General features: G+C 41.2%; 1 protein-coding gene across 4 annotated transcripts in view; it reads right to left on the reverse strand.

Moving 5' to 3' along the window:
- NR1H4 (nuclear receptor subfamily 1 group H member 4) overlaps nt 1-16223 on the reverse strand; it is a 78450-nt gene that overhangs the window by 28549 nt on the left and 33678 nt on the right. For all 4 annotated transcript variants that reach the window (XM_061125550.1, XM_061125551.1, XM_061125548.1 and 1 more), the window contains one exon: nt 14666-15031. In XM_061125550.1, coding sequence (XP_060981533.1) covers nt 14666-15031 — 366 coding nt within the window. The remainder of the gene's footprint in view (nt 1-14665; nt 15032-16223) is intronic.

Raw genomic sequence — 16223 nt, forward strand, 5'->3', positions numbered from 1 at the left:
ACTATAAAGAAAGCTGAGCACTGAAGAATTGATGCTTTTGAACTGTGGTGTTAGAGAAGAGTCTTGGGAGTCCCTTGGGCTGCAAGGATATCCGATCAGTACACCCTAAAGGAAATCTGCCCTGAATATTCATTGGAAGGACTGATGTTGAAGCTGAAACTCCAATACTTTGGCCACCTGATGCCAAAAACTGACCCTGATGCTGGGAAAGATTGAAGGCAGGAAGAGAAGGGGACAACAGAGGGTGAGATGGTGGATGGCATCACCGACTCGATGGACATGAGTTTGAATAAGCTCGGGGAGTTGGTGATGGACATGGAAGCCTGGTGGTGTGCTGCAGTCCATTGGGTTGCAAAGAGTCAGACATGAGTGAGCAACTGAATTGAACTGAACTGAACTTCCAGTGGTGGCCTTCAGGGGCAGACAGCTGCACCCCACCCCTTTGCAATGGGGATGTGGGATTACCAGCACACTAGTCACATTTCCTAAGCCTTTAAAGCTCCCTCTGTAATTTCCTCCTCACTTCAAACCTTCAAAGTGGGCACGATATTTAATAGTCTTTAACTACCCACCACAAGATGGGCTTGCTTAGAATTATAGCATCTATTGTCTTCATGCCTCTGTCAAAACTGAGACAGCTGTGTCCTTCCTGTTTGGAATAATAGCTGACATTTATCAAACACCCACTGGCTTTTGTTCTAACCACTTCACCTGCATTATTTATTTAGTCTTTATATCAATTTTATTATGAAGGTAATATTATGTGTCCCCATATTATAGATGAAGAAAAAAGGTACATAGAGGTTAAGTACTTTGGTCATGAGCACATCGTTAATAGATAGACTAGAAAGTTCAAATCCAGGCAATCATCCACCAAACCCCATACTCTTAACCACGAGGCTATAATTGCCCCTCTCACATCACAAGAGAATCACTTAATATTAATCCCCTACTATCTGCATGCTTCATCAAAGAATGCAAGAGCTATACCAAGATGAAGAAAACATTCCTGTCCTCAGAGCTTCCAACTGAGTGGCAAGACAAAGAAGTAAAATCACAGTATAATGCAATGGAGAGTAATAGGAGAGCTAATTAAGTAATAAATTATTGTGATATAGATGAAAAAGTGATCATTCCATGGCCATTCTAAATTCTTGTGAAGGATATGCCACATTAAAGGGGAGACAGCAGTTCCATCATAGACTTAGAGACTTGCACATTTGTTATTACAATTTCCCAAGCAGAAGGCAATAAAAATTGTTCTAGTAAGATAAGTATATGACACCTTCCCATCACTGAGAAAGCTAGAGTCTTGAAGAAAAGGCATTATATGGGCTGGGAATGAAAGTAAGTGAAAGTTAAGTTGCTCAGTTGTGTCCAACTCTTTGTGACCCTGTGGATTGTAGCCTACCAGGCTCCTCCGTCCGTGGGACCCTGATTAATTCTAAGTAGGGGAGGTCACTTGGAATTATTCAGGGCTATTCTGAGTCCATATGATATCTTTTCATCAAGACACTAGACTTGTCCTGGGTTCGATCCCTGCGGGGGTTGGGGAGATCCCCTGGAGGAGGGCATGGCAACCACTCCAGTGTCCTGTCCTGGAGAATCCCCATGAACAGAGGAGCCTGGCGGGCTACTGTCCACTGGGTCACAAAGAGGCAGACACGACTGATCGACTAAGCATGGGGGAGTCACAGAACTCATGATGGAATTAGTATTTGAGCTGGACATCAGAGAATAAGTAGAATTTTGAAACATGGACTTTGAAGGAGGAAGGAAAGACTGGGAAATGAGCAAAGGCATGGAGTTATGGAAATTCCAAAGGAGGGTTGATAATCCATCTTGATGGGAGGGTAGAGTGTGGGGAGAATTAGTGGGAACTGGATGAGGGCATGTGGTGGGACAGAATATGATTAAATGACCTTGAACTCCAAGTAAAGAAGCTAAAATGCCTTTAAAGGGTTTTGGCAGGGGAGGATCTAACCTAATCTGTATGTTGGGAAGATGCTTTGGAGGAAAATCAAGGTGGGCCCGGGAGACTGGAGACTGGAGACAAGAGGCTGTTGTGGCCAGAGGGTGATGGATGCCTGACTTAGAGGCAGGGAACACAGGGAGGGGGTGACAGGCACACTCAGCCCTGGGTAACTAACTCAGTATGAAAACAGGCTGAAGAAAAGGTTAGCGACGTCAAGGTCAAGCAAGTCATAAATGTGCTTGTAAATTTCTCAGCTCATGTAACTCTCAGTAGGAAAGATACTACCATTTTCCTAAATGTCAAATCTAACCACATGAAGTCTAAAAAAAGACTGTGCTTCAGATCAATGTTGATATTGGGAGTGCAAATACCAGATCATGCATTTCAAAAGAAACTATAGACAAAAAAAAAAGATTTTTTTTTTTCCTGGTACTAAATGATTGAACTCAGTGACCACTTAAGCCTACCTGAGCTAATATTTCCGCTATTTTTCAGCCCCTCCCAAGGATGATTCCCTCTAAAATCATGATCAATACTGATAGTTCAATAATTAACAGAAATAAAATTCCTTATTCCAAGATGAGTCAAAGGAACAGTGCTAGGACAATTCTGCAGCGTTTTTTTGTTTGTTTGTTTTTATTCTGTTAATATTGCATTAATACTGAGAAGGAAATCATTATCATCTCAATAGCTGAATTAACTAACTTTCACTCTGAGGTGGTAACACAATACTATCATTATATCACTTAAATAAGGCTACATATACAGTATTTATACTTATGCAAATCCATCCATACACATACCTCTATCTAGTGCATATTCAACAATGCCCATATCAAAAAAGTCATTTGAAAATGAATAGAAAGAAAATTCTCTGAGGAACAGAGGCTCCCTGGTAATCAAAGATGAGTAGACAGGGCTGGCATTGCCATCTGAGGAGTAAGTTGCACTAGGAGGGTTCCTGGGGGGGGGGCAGGTGAATAGCTATGGTAAAAACAGACCCCTCAATTATGCAGAACACTGGACATCCTGCTTTTTTGTTTGGGGCTTCCCTGAGCATCTGTCTGCAATGCAGGAGATCTGGGCTCCATCCCTAGTTGGGAAGATCCCTTGGAGAAGGGAATGGCAACCCACTCAAGTATTCTTGCCTGGAGAATTCTGTGGACAGACCATGGGGTCACAAAGAGTCAGACATGACTGAGTGACTAACACTCACTTATATATGACTTATTTTGTATCAGACACTTTAAAACACTTTGTATATGGTATTTCACTTAACATTCATAACAACCCTATGAAGTAGACTTATTCTTATCTCCATCTTACAGATAAGGGGACTGAGTTACACAGAAATTAAGTAATTTGCTCAAGGTCCCATAGACAGTAAATAGTAGAGCTCAGATTTGAACCTTGATAGGCTCAGTTCCAAACTCTACGCACGTAACGACTATATCATGCTTTCCTTCTGGTAAGAATGCATTTCTAAAAATTATCTTTTGACATTAATCTCCCGAAATCCCTAATTCCTGTGAAATGCTCCACAGTTTCATCCCTATCCCCAAAACTTTTTCGCAGATATTTCCCTGCTGGTCCAGTGGCTAACACTCCCCGCTCCTAATGCAGGGGACCTGGATTTGATCCCTGGTCAGGGAGCTAGCTCCCACATGCTGCAACTAAGAGTTCATACGCCACAGCTAAAGATCCTGCATGCTGCAACTAAGACCCAGCAGACCTAAATAAATAGATAATTAAAGCAAAAAACCAGAACTTCTTCAGAAACATCCTATTCTCCCTCTCCCACCTCAGCTGTCTCTTCCACATCTGCTCACTGGTAGAAAGCTGCAACAGAGCAGAAACTAGAGAGAATTGCTGCCAATACTAAACTAGGTAAACTTGGTCTCCATCACATACTTTCTTAGACTTCAGGATCTCAATTTTTCTCTTTGAGTTGCTTGCTGAAAATTTTAGAACTCAACAACAGACTCCCAATCACCTGACAGGTGACTGTTTTAGATCACTGTTTTTCAAAAAGCAAACTCTCAAACTCTTGAATTACAGTTGATGAAAATTAGTCCTCGCTAATGGCTTCCATGGTAAAGAATCCGCCTGCCAGTGCAGGAGACGCGGTTCAGTTCCTGGGCTGGGAAGATCCCCTGGAGAAGGAAATGGCAACCCACTCCAGTATTCTTGCGTGGGAAATCCCATGGACAGAGGAGCTTGGTGGGCTACAGTCCATGGAGTGGCAAGAGAGTCAGACACAACTTAGTGACTAAACAACAACAACGTTTTTTTTAAGTCCCCCCCATTTTAACTCTTAGGGAGTCACAAAAATATGTCGACCTGGTTTTTCAACACTTACTTTTATCACTACCATTTCTCTTTTTAATTAATTAATAAATCTACTTATTGGCTCACTGGGTCTTCATTGCTGCAAGCAGGGGCTATAGTTGTGGTGCACAGACTTCTCCTTGCCATGGCTTCTCCTGTTGCAGAGTATGGGCTGCAGAGCCCATGGGCTTTCAGTAACTGTCTTACATGAGCTCAGTAGTTGTGGCACATGGGTTTTGTTGCCCGGCTGTATGTGGAATCTTCCTTGACCAGGGATCAAACTCATGTCCCCAGCACTGGCAGGCAGATTCTTAATCACCAGGGAAGTCCAATACAATTTGTAATAATCTTTTTACCTTAAATAAATTTAAAAAGATCTGACTTTGAATTATCTTTGGAAGTTGTCTAATGTTACTCTAAAGTAGACAAATCTGCAGACAACTAAGTAGTCACAGGGCATTCATTACACTTCTATACTCCCTCTGGGGAAAAAAATACCATGAAATAAGAGAAAAATTCAATAAAATATCATAGTCTATAAAAATGTTTGAATACAACTTCATCAGTGTATCAAAAATGTTGACGAACCTCAGAAAGACAGAAATCAGAGTAAATTTATGAAGAAACATGGCCCAAGACTGGTGCAGAAGAGTTCAGGAGTAGTAGCAATGGGGAAGTTCCAAGTTCAGATACAAGTAGATGCAGAGAGGGCCCTGAAGCATTGATGAGGAGCACTGGGTTAAGCCAGGGGTTGGCTAACTACAGCTTAAAGGATCACTTTAGCTCCCTGACTATTTCTGTATGGCCCACAAACCTGAGAATGATTTTTACACATTTTAATGGTTGAAAGAAATCAAAACAGGAATATTTGTAGTATGTAAAAATTACATGACATTTAAATGTCGGCATCCATAAATAAAGTTTTATTGGAACAAAACCATAATCATTCATTTACTTATCTACTTCTGCACTACAATGGCAGACTCAAAGAGCTGTTACAGAGACCTTAATACCTGTAAAGCCTAAAATACTAACTTTCTGCCTCTTTACATACAGAAAGTGTTTGCCAGCCCCCATGCTAAGCCAGGGATAGCAGTAGTACTTGCATGCAGTCTCAAGAAACGAATCCAGGTCAGTGAGGGAGGGCAAGGAGGAACAGGGAATCCTTATGCTCAGACGACAAGGACCAGAACATTCCATCTAGCAGCAAATCTTGTCCTCCTTCCTGACAGGGAAAAGCAGGCTACAGAAACACAAAGAGCATCCTTAGAGAAGTGGACAAGGAATCTCCTTGTCTACTCAATGAAATTACTCTTGTTTCTAGTTATTTGGGAAGTGTCTTTGCATAATTAAGTGCTTCGTCTCTCTTGAGTCAATCAAGAGACACAGAAGACATAAATTATTATTATCAGAAAAAAAGAGGGCCAGCCTAATAGTTTTATGTAGCCTCAATGTGCCAGGAAGAAGCACACAACCATCTTAATAGTTTTATTTATTCCTGATGACACATCTGGAGTGGGGTCCTCCATCTTGCAGGCAATCCTGTCATGTCCCTAGCCAGCATCCTCTCCTCTCCTAGACTTTGTTACAAACTTTCCTTTTCAATCTCTCAACACCAGTCCATACGGCTGACTCTCAGCTAATGGCTGAGCTTCTCATTTAACTGACAAAATTAAACCTTTCAGAAGAGAATTTCCATGTGTACCACCATGAAATCCATCAATCTGTCTGTATTTGTACTACATAATCTGCCTTCCTTTCTTTTACTAAAGATGGACTGGTCCTCTTCTAAACCAAACCCACCCTAAAACAAAACCCTCCCTCAGCCCCCATCCTTCTATTCATTGCCCTGCTCTCTGCTCCTCTTTGTGACAAGACTTCTTTAACAAGTAGTCCACATTGGCTGTCTCCACTTGATCTCCTCCGTTTTCTCTTAAACCCATGCCAATTAGACTTTACCCCACCACAACCGAAAAGGATCCTCCACTTGATTCAGTTCTCCGTGCTCATCCTGACTGAACCACCATCAGTGTTTGATACAAATATGTGCTTCCTCTCTCTTGAGTAAATCAAGATAGAGAGAAGACATAAATTACTACTATCAGGAAAAAAAAAAAATAGAGGGCCATTACTGCTAATCCCATGGATATTAAGAACATAATAAAGAAATATTACCTTAAAAATTATATGCACCTTCTCTATATCTCTAATTCTGTGTTTGTAAGGAGGGAAGATAGTTCTGTGAAAATAGAGACTATCCAAACGACCAAAAAACAAAATGCAAAACACACACACACAAAACGAAACCACAAGTGCTTATCAGTGTTTGCCTCTTGGAAGCAGGAGTTGAGGTGGAAATGGTTGGGCAGGGGCTTTTCTACCATTTGACTTTTGAAAAACGTGTGCTCATTGCTTTGAAAAATGTCTCAGTGCCTAAAGGAATTGAAAGCAAAAATCACTGACACCCTCACCCCTACTGGGTATCTTTGGGAGAATAAGAGTAAATATAATGTCACTCTGCAGAGTTTGCCTAGCAGGTCTTTAACAGACATTTAAACTCCCAGGTTGGCAAATTTCCAGGTGCTGGAGGCTTACACTGTTCCCTTTAGTCACTACTTTCATATTTACATACTGCTTATATATTTAAACATTTTTTCTTGTTTAAATCTAATTTTTATTGTCTTCAGTTTCTCTTATATCACTGCTCTATAGTTATTAAAAATATCACTTTTTATCCATTGGAAATCACCCTTCTATCATTTCATTTTTCTGCATGTTCTTTTAGACACTGTTTTATCACTTTTGTAATTTTAACCTTTTTTGTTTGTTTTACTGATTTCTCCCTTTTATTTATTTTAGCTCAGCTGTGTGAACTGTTTTCCTACTTTGCTTCAAATGGTGACACCGAGGGCAAGAAGTTTGCTTTGTCACCACTGCATTTCCTAGGCTTAGAATATGGAGAAGGGACTGGCACCCCACTCCAGGACTCTTGCCTGGAAAATCCCATGGACAGAGCCTGGGAGGCTATCGTCCATGTGGTCGCAAAGAGTTGGACACAACTGAGTGACTTTACTTACTTTACTTATGCTTAGAATAATGCCTGGAGTATAGCTGGCATTTAACAATATTTACTGAAAAAAAACTGAATTAATTCAAACTCCCAGCAGCTAGAGGCTTAATTAGTTAACTAATACGAAGAGAGAACTAAGATCATGGCATCTGGTCCCATCACTTCATGGCAAATTGATGGGGAAAAAGTGGAAGCAGTGATAGATTTTATTTTCTTGGGCTCCAAAATCACTGCAGGCAGTGACTGCAGCCTTGAAATTAAAAGATGCTTGCTTCTTGGAAGGAAGCTATGACAAATCTAGACAGCATATTAAAAATCAAAGCAAAGACATCATTTTGCCGAAAAAGGTCCATCTAGTCAAAGCTGTGGTTTTTCTAGTAGTCATATACAGATATGAGAGTTGGACCATAAAGAAGGCTGAGTACTGAAGAAATGATGCCTTCGCATTATGATGCTGTGTCAGGAAGCATTTAACAGTGAGATTCCTCTGTGCTGTTTCCTATCTCTCTTGAGCTCTCTGTTCCTTATCACTCCCTGTCAGGGGCAAGAGGAGCATGCAAGCCTCTCCCAGGACGGAGATCAAAGAGATGGGATGCTTGCCTAGGATTTCCTTCATTAGCTTTTCCATTTGCTGAAAGGGGTTATTTACGACCCTCTTTTGTTATGGATCGCCTCTTGGCCTTATGGCATCTATTGCACCTTGCTTCCTTGGTAAACTTGTAAAGTTTGGTCTCTTGATCTTTATCTAAAGAAGCTACTGGTATATATACTCTTACAGAATTCAGTAAAGCACCTTTGCTCCATCAGAGCTTGGGTCCCGTGTCTTTCTTTCTTTCCTTCTTTCTCTCTCTCTCTCTATTTCTAGCTGATTCCCTGGAGTGCAACAGCTGGCCACATAACCCAGGGCATATTAGCCTCTTTCCTTCTTTCACTCTCTCATCATCAACTCCAGACCACCAGGTTCCGGTCCAATAAAGGACCAGCAATGCTGGAGAAGACTCCTGAGAGTCCCTTGGACTGCAGGGAGATCAAGCCAGTTGATCCTAAAGGAAATTAACCCTGAGTGTTCACTGGGAGGACTGAGCCAAAGCAGAAGCTCCAATACTTTGGCCACGTGGCGTGAAGAATCAACTCACTAAAAAAGACCCTGATGCTAGGAAAGACTGAAGGCAAAAGGAGAAAAGGGCAACAGAGGATGAGATAGTTAGATAGCATCACCAACTCAATGGAGATGAATCTGAGCAAACTTTGGGAGACAGTGGAAGCCAGGGAAGCCTAGCGTGCTGCAGTCCATGGGCTCGCAAAGAGTCAGACACAACTTAGCGACTGAACAACAACAACAAATGATCCAAATTAGGGAGGCTGGATGAAGATAAGAATAACAATGATAAAATAGCAGGAATTCATCAACAAAACAACAATAGCATTTGCTTTTTGAACACCCAAATGTGCCAGGTACAAAACTAGATGTTTTAAAATCAATGTCTCATTTTATTCTTCATGGCAATCCAGTGATAACAATAATAATAGTGGAAGGACATTTATACTATGTTAACTGCTTTATACATATTACCTTATTTAAATCTATGTCAAAGGGCTTTCTTGAAAATGAAAGGTGTTAGTACATGTAAAGTCTCTAGATAAAGCCTGCACAAAATCATCACTCAATATATGTTATTTATCTGTTTCTCATCCTCACATTACCATCATCATCATCTCACCCTCCTCCTCCTCATCTTTATTATTATCCTCATTTTACAGGTAAGGACTCTGAAGCCCAGAGACATTAAGTAACTTGGAAGAGAATCAGCCAGTTGGAATCCAGGTTATCTGCCTTTTGAGTCCTACTCTTCCCAAGATTTTGTAACACTTATTACAAAAGGCATCGCATGCAGTGAAATTCTTTAAACCCTACCCCTTGAATCACACTCTAAAATAATTTGACCTATAGAGTTCTTTGAGACACTTACTGCATTTTATAAAATCAGACCCCAAAGTCAAATAGGATTTCAGTAAGTTTGGACTGTGAAGAAAGCTGAGTGCCGAAGAATTGATGCTTTTGAACTGTGGTGTTGGAGAAGACTCTTGAGAGTCGCTTGGACTGCAAGGAGATCCAACCAGTCCATCCTAAAGGAGATCAGTCTTGGGTGGTCATTGGAAGGACTGATGTTGAAGCTGAAACTCCAATAATTTGGCCACTTCATGCAAAGAGTTTGACTCATTGGAAAAGACCCTGATGCTGGGTGGGATTGGGGCAGGAGGAGAAGGGGATGACAGAGGATGAGATGGCTGGATGGCATCACCGACTCGATGGGCATGAGTTTGAGTAAGCTCTGGGAGTTGGTGATGGACAGGGAGGCCTGGCGTGCTGAGATTCATGGGGTTGCAAAGAGTCGGACACAACTGAGCGACTGAACTGAACTGAACTGAACTGATAAGTAAGTCAGGGTATCTCAACTCTGAACCATAAACAAAAGATCTATTGGAAACACTATATTTGCCCAATATACCACAATTGTTTCAATAATTCTGGAATCTTCTCTTAAACTACAGAACTAAGTCTAATGTGGGTTCACTACATTATATAAAAATATGTTCAAATGGATGAAAAGCCTCTCATTTACTCATAAAATGCCTTTTAAAAGTTCTACCATTTTGTCACTGATAGGCTAGACTTTCCTGGCATGGAGCTGGGTTGTGAGTGACATTGACCTATTTGTGAATGCAGCCATTTGAAATATCCAGTCAGATGTAGATCAGTTTCGTTAGCTGAGGCTTGAGGTTTGAATCAAAATTTCATCCAGACCTTAGCATATTTCCATATGCCCCACTGATAACTGAAGGGAGGGACAGGTCTCGATTTAATCTTGCGCCGAGCAAACGACAGCCACTGTCACGCGGCCTTATGCTTGTGCTCTGTAGTTATTACATTTTTAAAAAAAGAATCAGAATTTATCTTATTGGTGCCATAAGTGCTTATATCAAATCAAGCCTTTAAGAAAAAATATTTCTAACAGAAACAGATATAGAGACCAGCGAAATCAGGAAGTTTAGCAAAGTTTAAAATCTTTCCTTTGTTTTTAAGTTTTAAAAAATTTTCTCATGGATATGTATGAGTGTGTGTGTGTGTGTGTTTAAAGCATGACACATGTGACTGATCTGAGTGACGTCCTAAGGCAAGAGAGCTACCAGGATCTTTGCATCTAAAAATCTAACTTAACCCTCACAAACTCTGTGAAATAGATGTTAACACTAGTTTGCAGACTGGAGGTTCAAAGAAGTTACATATTCTGTCAGCCAAGGACTGGCTAACTGGATGCGTGCACTCTCTACTGTAAGGGCAGGATAGTTGAACACAGTCTTTCCCAGACTCCCTTGCTGCTAAATGTGGATATGATTTAACCTCTGCCAAACAGATCCTCTTCTAAGATATTTGAAAAGTGGAAGTGAAACAAAAGCTATGCTTCTGCTGTTTGTGCTGGCAAGCAGGATTGCAAAGTTCTGCTATGGCAGCATCTTGGTTTCCAGTTGCTAGCTTCCAGGGCACTAAGAAAGTTGTCACAGGGCCTTCATCTTTTATATGTACAGATTTAGCAGGCACGCCATGGCTCTGGAGCCAGTAATTGCAGTAAGGCAGCTCCCTGTCCCTAAAGGGCAGATATGGTGCTGTGTTCCTGAAGTCAACAGTTCTTTAGCTTCCTGCCTCCCCATCTTCTTGGACAACAACTGCCCTGGCATTCCAGTTCTGCATGTGACTTAGATTATCCTCCTGGAACACAGCACAGACGCTGTTCCTCTGCCCTTCCAACTTTTCCTGTATGGATTCTTCTCTGCTTGAAATTCTGTTTCTGCTTTACTTTGTTGAACATTGACTAATATGTTAAGTAACTTGCTTAGTCAGCCAAGAAGTACAGATTCAGTGCATGCCTGTCAAATCCCAGAGCTCACACTCCCTTTGATGGAATATTATGGAGTGAGATTCCTTTTGTGTGTAATAAATGCAGATACCCAAGGGGTGTGGGGTGGGGACACCAAGTTGGCTAAGCTGTTAGGCCCGCAGGTATTGGTTCTTTGGCTTGTACTCTGCCCTATTCTGTGCACCTCCTCCCCGTTCACTAAGCTAGAACAATTTTCATTTGTTTCCAACTCTTTGCAACCCTATGGACTATATAACCCACCAGACTCCTCTGTCTATGGGATCCTCTAGGCAGGAATACTGGAGTGGGTAGCCATTCCCTTCTTCAGGGGATCTTCCTGACCCAGAAATCGAATTGCAGACAGATTTTTCATCAAGAAAGCATGAAGGAGCCAATTATTGACTTTTCAGTCACTAAAGTCTAAGCCCCAAGATCCCAGACACTAATAAAGTTTCCCCAGATTGGAAGAGGCAGACAAGCAAAGAGTAGTGACACATTGAATATCTGAGAAGGTCCCGCCCTCTGTCCCTGCCACCCCCTAATTCTCAGACCGAGTCCTGGATACTGTACTGAAAGCTTGCTTATAGGAGCTCCACATCATTGGGGAATCCTGGAATGGAGGGATTCTTGTGCTTTTTCCAGGGGAGAGTATGGGGAGGCCCCGGGGGTTCCCTGCACCCAGTGAGGCTCAGAAGCAAATGATATAGCTATGGGGTCTCCCTGGAGAACCAGGCCTTCCAGGTGACCCTGTGGGGCTGGCCAGGAAGGAGGGGTGTGGTCAGGACACCAGAACAGTGGCTCAGAGGCCTTTCCCACTGGTGACTGAAGGCCAGAAAGAACATTCTCCCATGGATGCTGGACTGAGTCCCACCTCTGGGCCCACTCCCTCCATGTGCAAGCGTGTGTGCTGAGTGGCTTCAGTTGTGTCTGACTCTGTGCGACCCTGTGGACTGCAGCCTGCCAGGCTCCTCTGTCCATGGATTCTCCAGGAAAGAACACTGGAGTGGGTTGCCAGACCCAGGAACTGAACCTGTGGCTCTTACACCTCCTGCGATGGTAGGTAGGTTCTTACCGCTAGCACCACCTCGGAAGCCCAATCCCTCCACAATGCTATGTAATTCTGGAATTCAGAGGAAACCTCAGGAAAATTCAGTAGAATCATCCTGAGTTAATGAAATGAGGTTTCCACCAGGGCTCGAAATTGGATTAAACCCAGTTACATAAAAGAAGAAATATTTTTCTTGCATGCATACCCTGAGTGCTGGGCTCTCTCACTGCACAACTCCCAATTAATTCTGATGCTGGACTCAACTCTTTTAAAATTAAGGTCAAAGAGAGTTACTGCTCTAGAACAGGGGTCAGCAAATTACAGCTAGGCCCAGAAGCCAGATTCGGCCCACTACCTGTTTTTTATTTTCCTGCCTATTTTTGTAGGCTAAGTAAAGCCACTCTTCCATAGCTGAGTTGCCGAGTTGTGTAATTGCAACAAAGACCGCTACAGTGCAAAGCCTACCGTATTTGCTATTCATCTCTTTACAGAAAAAAAATTGCCAACCCCTGATATGGAACATGGGCCCTGCCTGACTCTGTCTCATTTCCTGTCTTGCACTCTTGTCCTTTTGCTGTCATCATGGGGGCAAAGTCTCATATCAAAATCAATGGAAAAGCTCTGCCTTTCTCTGCTCTTACAAACGTATCCAGGTTCAGATCCAGCTTGTCCTCCCTGAACTGCCCTGAGAATCAGCCCTCCTTAGACCAGACTTCTGTACCCTTGTCTAACCCTGCACTTGCCTACCAGCCTCCCAGCTCTGACTTTTCTTCTATATCCTTTGTGGGCTTCTCATGCCGTCTGCTTTTGGAGTGGCTGTTTCTTGTGGTTGTCCAGAGCACTCTGGTGTTCCTCTACTCACTCCACCACAGCTGAGAATTCTGAGGAGAACCAGACTTCACGCCAGCCTTCACCTGTAAGGGGGCGATCTGGCCCGGGTTACTGACCTCAGGGTTTTATTCCCTTGGCTTGGAAAACACCATTATCTCAATGCCTAAATGGAGCACTTGATTCTCTTCCTTTGACTACCAAGTTAGTCAATGTTGGCTTGAACAAATAGCTCAAAGAGCAGTAATAAATGCTCTGGAGTCAGCTTTAGAAGCAGGAGATTTGAGGCTATGTCCCTTCTTATCTAGGAAGTGATGAGCACGGATTTTCATTATGTCATTCCAAAAAACCACTTTCTCCACATTTACTACATACCAGACACTGTGTTAGATGCTATGAGGTGTGGCAAAGCTGAAAAAGACATAATCTATGTCTTCAAAGAATTTATATGTTCTTTTTATCCACATGGACTTGACCCTCCACAAAAAGGATAAAAGTATTTTGAAGGTCATAAAAGAATCTTTAAAATTTTCTTTATAGATCTGTCTTAATTTTTTAATTTGGGGTATAAATACTGTTTTTTGGGAAAAAAATCTCATGAAGTCACACCAAGTTTTAGACAAAGTGATCATCTGAACTTTCAAAAGTTTGAAATGTCCTCGACCATTCTTCTGTAGCTGGGTCCTCTGTTTATTTTTGTGGCAATCACTGGCATCTGGAAACACTAAATTGGCATAGCATTCAACAGATTCTACTCAAGGGATAGTTCTTAATCAGCTTTCGATGACCTAGAAGCTAACATGGTAACATCCCATAAATACTTACTGAATGAACAAATTAAAAAATAAATAGGTGAACCTACTAGTCCACTACGTTCTTCCTCTCAAATTATACAAACTTATCATTTGTGCCCTCATTAGGAGAATGATCACATAGGGATTCATACTGAGTCATTTTCATGTTTCATATGTTGTATTTTATCTATCCTATATGGATTGCAATTTTATTGATTCCCCTATAGCACTGCTATGTCCCTGTTAAGTGAAATATTTGTTGAATATCAGCTATTCCTTTTTGTTTCCTTCTGTTTGCCTTCCTCTGTCTCTTTCTCAATTAACTAGAGTACATGAAAATGTATTTTTAAATATTTACTGAATAAAGTCATATTCTCCTTGACCTTAATTTTAAGACAGAGGAGTTCAGCAATGTCTCTTTCTTAAAAAGACAATAAAAACAAACAAAACCCACAATCATAAATTCCTTCTAACTATATGTGAGGTTGTGAATAGGGAAAAGGTTACTTATATCCAAGCTAAATACTCTAATAAGTAGAAACCTATGACATCCCAATGAAGGTGAGGAGATAAGAAGAGGGAGAAGCAGAAGAAGAGAAATGGGAAGTTATTTGGGAAAAGGAAAGAATCCAGTTTTGAGGGATTTCAACAACAAATATAAAAAAACCTTAGTAAGGAGAAAACTGCCAACCAAAAGATGTTTACCTTTGCATCCCTCACAGGTCAGGGCGTTATAGTGGTATCCAGAAGCCCTGTCTCCGCAAACGACACAGAGCTCATCCCCTTTGATTCTCCCTGCTGAGGCTCCCAGTCGGGCCTTCTTTGTTACAGGAATCTCCACTACCTCAGTCTCTCCCTGATAGAGAGTCTCAGCAGGCATTCGCCTGAGTTCATATATTCCAGGAGAGTACCACTCTTCAGGCTGCTGGGGATAGAAACCCACATTGGAATAATAGGAAGAAGAGGAAATCTGTGGTTGAACTTGGGGAAACTGAACGTTGTTGTATTGTGAGTACGGCTCCACTTCTAGATTCTGTCCCAGAGAACCTGCCACTTGTTCTGTCAGTACACCTGGAAAAAAGTGACAACAAAACTGGAATTGATACCATCATTCTATAAACAAGAGGCAGTTTAGCATATGGTGAGGAGTACAGGCTCTAAGGAAAGACTGAAATATTTAAATATTTACATTAAAATTTTAACGTAAAAATTAACTTTTTTACAGTAAAAAAAAAAAAAACTATTAAAAGATTAAATGACAAAATTAAAAGCTCAGAAAGATATTTGCAACATAGAGGACAGACAAAACACTCATGTCATTAATATATAAAGAGCTTTTGCAAATCAATAAGAAAATATTCAACATGGAAAGAAGGAAAACATACAATGATGCTTAAAAGAAAAACAAAAAGGAAAGTTGGAAAACATTCAACAATTCACAGTAAAAAAGGTAACAGGTAAACATACAAATGCTGTCTTTTCTCATTTCTGTCTCATGAAATCCTATGAAGTGGGTAATAGTATTATCCTTACTTACAACTGAGTATTCCAAGGTCGAGAATAGTTTGGCAACTTTACTCCTACACACCTAAGTAGCTGAGATTTGAACTTTGAGTCTGACTTCAAAGCCCAAGTGCTGAATTGCTCCTCTCTGGGATGATTTCAAATGTGTGATGTTTCAAAGAATGATGGTAAAGATTTTCTCTTCCTTCTTTTATACTTCAGTTTACTAGTCCCTTCAGTGCCTCCATTTGCAGGTAACCTATAACCAGGCCTGCAAGACTATGAATGATCCTACTATTTCTTTCTTTCCCAGCCACTTCCCATGTTCTGACTTTGTATTCCATGAATGTGCCTTGCACTTCCAGACTCAAAACCTCTCCCACATGCTGCTTCCTGAGTCCTCCACACAGCTACCCCCTCCAAGAGCATCATCTCACTATTCTCCACTTATCTTTAAATTTGCCATTAAGTATAGCTTCTCTTGGGATGTATTCCTTGACCCTGGGTTCTGAACGTAGTTATATGTACTTACCTACCCTGCCTAAGCCTCCCTTATCTGTAAAGAGAAGACTCCATGCTTCATAATATTATAGTTCTTCTTTATATCAAAACCTCTATAAGTTTATGACCCACAGTTTATGGGCATTACAATTAACAGCCATTCTACAATGACAAAGTGGAAAATATGTATGTTAAATATTAGTTGAGAGAAAAAAAGCTTTCTGCATTGATCCAGGAAATGATTAATGCAACACAAAGT

Source organism: Dama dama, chromosome 22, assembly GCF_033118175.1.
Source record: "Dama dama isolate Ldn47 chromosome 22, ASM3311817v1, whole genome shotgun sequence".
Classification (NCBI taxonomy): domain Eukaryota; kingdom Metazoa; phylum Chordata; class Mammalia; order Artiodactyla; family Cervidae; genus Dama; species Dama dama.